The following is a 4,105-nucleotide window of genomic DNA, read 5'->3' on the forward strand; positions in this document are numbered from 1 at the left end:
ATGAACAATTCTCAAACATTTCTTCATGAACTCTAGTTTGTTATACTATCTATGTAACAAGAATAGGGTTGAGAATAGATTTGATCTTGTAACTAATCCCAAACTTATGTAGTTAGTTGAGAGAATGATTTGATTGCTTGACTTCCTTCACTAGAATCATGTTTACTTTGACATGTTTCATACTTACATTGAAGACATGAACAATTAAAAATGAATTTGCATTTTGTTAAGTTTCTTGAAAACCACAAATTTTAGAACCGAAAAATTCTACAAAGAAACATTTTGAAATTTAAAGGAAAATACGATTGCAAAGCTAGGACCAATACAACTATAAGAAACATTGGATGATAGTTAAGAATATTGGGAAAATCCTCAAATAAACCTTTGTTTCTTCACTTTGGCAAATGCCAACCAACTTTTCATTAATTCCCAAAACAGCCTAGATCATCTAACCAAGAATCGAGAGACCAAAATAAATTCATCAAATGCCGTATATGAAGAGCATGAATGTATTATTATCATCGTCCAATTGACAACCACAATTATTGCACATTCAAAACCAGATACCCTTCTAAGCAATGAAATAAACGATCTAATTACAAAGTTTAACAAATGACAATGTGTGACTACCCATACTTTGAACATGGTAAACAGAGCACTTCTGGGATAAAACATAATCCTTCAGAATCAATTTCACTTTCGTTACTAACCCACAATGCATTACCAATTCATAAAAGATGTTTATGCATATGGAAAGGTTGTAGAACCTACAAATACATAATGTTATAGGCCTAAAATCATTGTAGGTGTCACAAATTTATGACAAATGTGTTAAAATGTTTGATATATACATCCCCCCACTGTCCACCCAATAAAACAAAACCATTCAAATGCAACACAAACAAAGAGTGCTAATTACCCATACAAATTGATTTCCCAATTATGATGAATAAAAGATTCAAACTTCGGACTTCCATACCATTCGAAATCACTGACTTAAACATACCACTAAGCTTAAAAGACAAATATTACAATGTGAGTGCCCATTACCATGAACCATGCTAACATAAATTAACCAATAAAAGCAAACCAGAACTAACTTCAACCCTAGCTGATACCACATTCTGTTTTTAGTTACCCTTTTACCACCATCCTCCCTCAAGCTTTCACATACACAGGGCAATCTTAAAACATCTTCAAACGCCCCCTTTTTCGAAACATATTTTCTTTTCTTTTTTCCCAACATAGCGATACCACCATCACCAATGTTAAATATCACCAATAAGTATTTTATATTTAATCCTTAACTGATTTATTGACCAAGGACTTGTGTATGTGAGGGATGACACCTCCTCCTGCAATCGTTCCTTTGATCAAAGTGTCAAGCTCTTCATCACCTCGAATCGCAAGCTGGAGATGGCGTGGAGTGATCCTTTTAACTTTCAGATCTTTGCTCGCATTTCCAGCCAACTCTAATACTTCTGCAGTTAAATACTCCAAAACTGCTGCAGTATAGACGGCTGCAGTCGCTCCCACACGTCCATTTGCCGTGACTCGCGACTTGAGAAGCCGATGCAATCGACCCACTGGGAACTATACAATGTTTTAATATAAGTACCAAATTCAATTATTAATATGAAAAATTCAAAAATGTAAAGAAAAGGGTAAAGTCCTTTGTCTATATTTAACAATTAATCTATTATTAGGTAGGTCCTTCTTTTGCTCATTTACATAGACCCATAATATAACCTCCAAACATGGAAGATTTTGTTTTGGATGTATCACCTCTTCGCATAACAGTCATATGGTCAATTAAGTTGATCAATGAGCACATTGATTTACTCATAACACAGACAATATACATATATATCTTCTATATGGAACAGATATATTCAACTACGTAAACTGCAATGACAGCCTATTGTAAACTACGTACAAACTACAATGCAACTGGCCATTGTTTCTTCTATCATATACGAGTTCACGGCCATATGGTCACTCAACTTGATGAATCTGCAGATTTTGAAAGCCAATTATACCACCTTACTCTCAACCAGGGACATCTATCAACAAGACATGTTACGAAGACAATATGATGGAGGCTCAGGAACAATGGAATCATATGAGAATATGGTGGAGGCTCAGGAACACATAACAATTGGCACTTGATTTCACCCTTTTTTGAGGGTCTTTTATACACCCATAAAATAGAATAAAATCTTTATGATTCAGACGATTTGCTCATTGCATAGATCCATAATATACCCTACAAATGGAAGACTTCATTTCAGATGCATTACTTCCACTGCATCATGGTCATATGATAATTAAGTTAATTTACGCAGACAAATTCGATGTCCATATCTATCCATCTATCTATAAATATCTTCTACATGGAATGTATTTTCACTTACATTTATTGTGGCGTTATGGTCAACTGAATTATGTCATTTATGCCACCTTGTCGTAATCTAGAGCTGGCTACAATAAGGGGCCCTTTATTTAACTGATTGATGGCATCATGAGCAACTAGGATGCAACCAGACATCAGTATAGATTGGATATTCTCTCTTGTGCATGGTAACTCATGCTTCTTGTACAAAAACACACTCTACTTGTTCTTGCTCCTTTTACCATATTAAATATTTTGATTACTTCAGAGTCAAATTGGTCAATAACCTTCATGGACATTTTGAAAACCAATTACACCACCTTATACTCGACCATGAAAATAGACATGGTATGAAGTTTGAACACCCATTGCCTTTTTGGTCAAAGACATGAGTGGGCAAAATATGTCTAAAATCCAGGCACAATACGAGATGAGTTTGGCCACAATTTATTTGTTGATAGTTGTATTGACAAGATAGATTCATGATATATTTCCTGTGAATACATTGATCAAATGTGCATGGTCCAATGAAGCCTTCAGAATATCAAATTTAATAGCAATTCCATGCATGTAAATCAATCTCAATGATCGTTTCCATGAAAACTACTATTCAGCTAGAATGTTGCGTTTCGTTCCGCCAAAAGTGTAGGACCATAAAATAAATTTTCCTCAATCTGTATAGATCTCTGAACTGAATTTCTTCCGAAACAAAAGAAAATGACAAAACAATTGAAGAAAAATAGCAAAAGAAAAAACAGAACAAGACTTAGAATGAAGAGAAAATGCAGGGCAGGTCTTAGAACAAAGAAACAGAGTAAATTCAAGAATAAAAAAAAACAGGGTAAACTTCAGAATGGAGAAAAACAGAATAAGCTTTTAAAATGAAGAGAAAAAAACAGGATAAGATGTAGAATGAAGAAAAAGACGGTATAGTTCAAAATGAAAGAAAACAGAGAAAATTTTTGGGAATTGAAGAAAGGACAGAGCCAAATTTGGAATTAAGTGAAACAGAGTAAGCTTGGAGAGTGAAGGAAGAAACAGAGTAAGATTTAAACACAGAATGACGGAGACAGATGAAGCAGAAGAAGAAGTACCTGGAGTCCTGCTCGTGAAGATCTAGAGATGGGTTGTTTTTTCTCTGTAGATTTCTGAGAATTCGCAGGGTTCTTACCCATCAACAAGCCTTTGGCGCCTTTTCCTGCTGTTACCACCATGGCTTCGAATCTTCTTCTCTTTCGAAAAAAGCGCAGAGAGGAAGGAAAAGGCGGGAAAAAAGAAGGGGGAAGGTCGGCTAGCGTTGAACAGAACAGATCGACAAGCAGAAGAAGAAGAAGAAGAAGAAGAAGAAGAAGAAGAAGAAGGAAAGAGAGAGAGAGAAAGAAGAAACAGAGACTTTGAGAAACAGAGACAGGCAAAGGAAGAACAAAAGACTAAGGAAAAGGTAGAGCAAAAAAGAGAAGAAGAGTAGAGATGAAATGAAAATGAATGAAGCGGCAAATAGAAGGAAGATAACAAAAAGAAAAGCAGGACCAAGACACCTCTCGGTATTCGTCTCTCGCCACAGGAGGCGAGAATTCGTCTCGCTAGAGGAGGCGAGGGAGAGGGGGTTTGAACAATCGATCGATCTATCGATCGATCGGTTCCACTCATCGATCTCTCACTATGCGCCAGGCATGGTGCAAAAACGTCTGTGTCGGGCGCACATAACCCCCT

General features: G+C 36.1%; 1 protein-coding gene across 1 annotated transcript; it reads right to left on the bottom strand.

The window, feature by feature from the left end:
* Positions 1 to 998: 998 nt before the first annotated feature.
* Positions 999 to 3,785, bottom strand: HTA9 (histone H2A protein 9). The gene is made up of 2 exons (XM_087334028.1): positions 3,487 to 3,785; positions 999 to 1,593 (listed from the first exon to the last, which is right to left on the bottom strand). The coding sequence occupies exons 1-2, from the start codon at positions 3,604 to 3,606 to the stop codon at positions 1,297 to 1,299; spliced, it is 417 nt and encodes a 138-aa protein (XP_087190154.1). The 5' UTR covers positions 3,607 to 3,785; the 3' UTR covers positions 999 to 1,296.
* Positions 3,786 to 4,105: the final 320 nt, after the last annotated feature.

The sequence above is a fragment of the Azolla caroliniana genome, unplaced genomic scaffold (assembly GCF_043228905.1).
Source record: "Azolla caroliniana isolate FFs.n. ecotype wild unplaced genomic scaffold, voAzoCaro1.0.p SCAF_18, whole genome shotgun sequence".
NCBI lineage: Eukaryota > Viridiplantae > Streptophyta > Polypodiopsida > Salviniales > Salviniaceae > Azolla > Azolla caroliniana.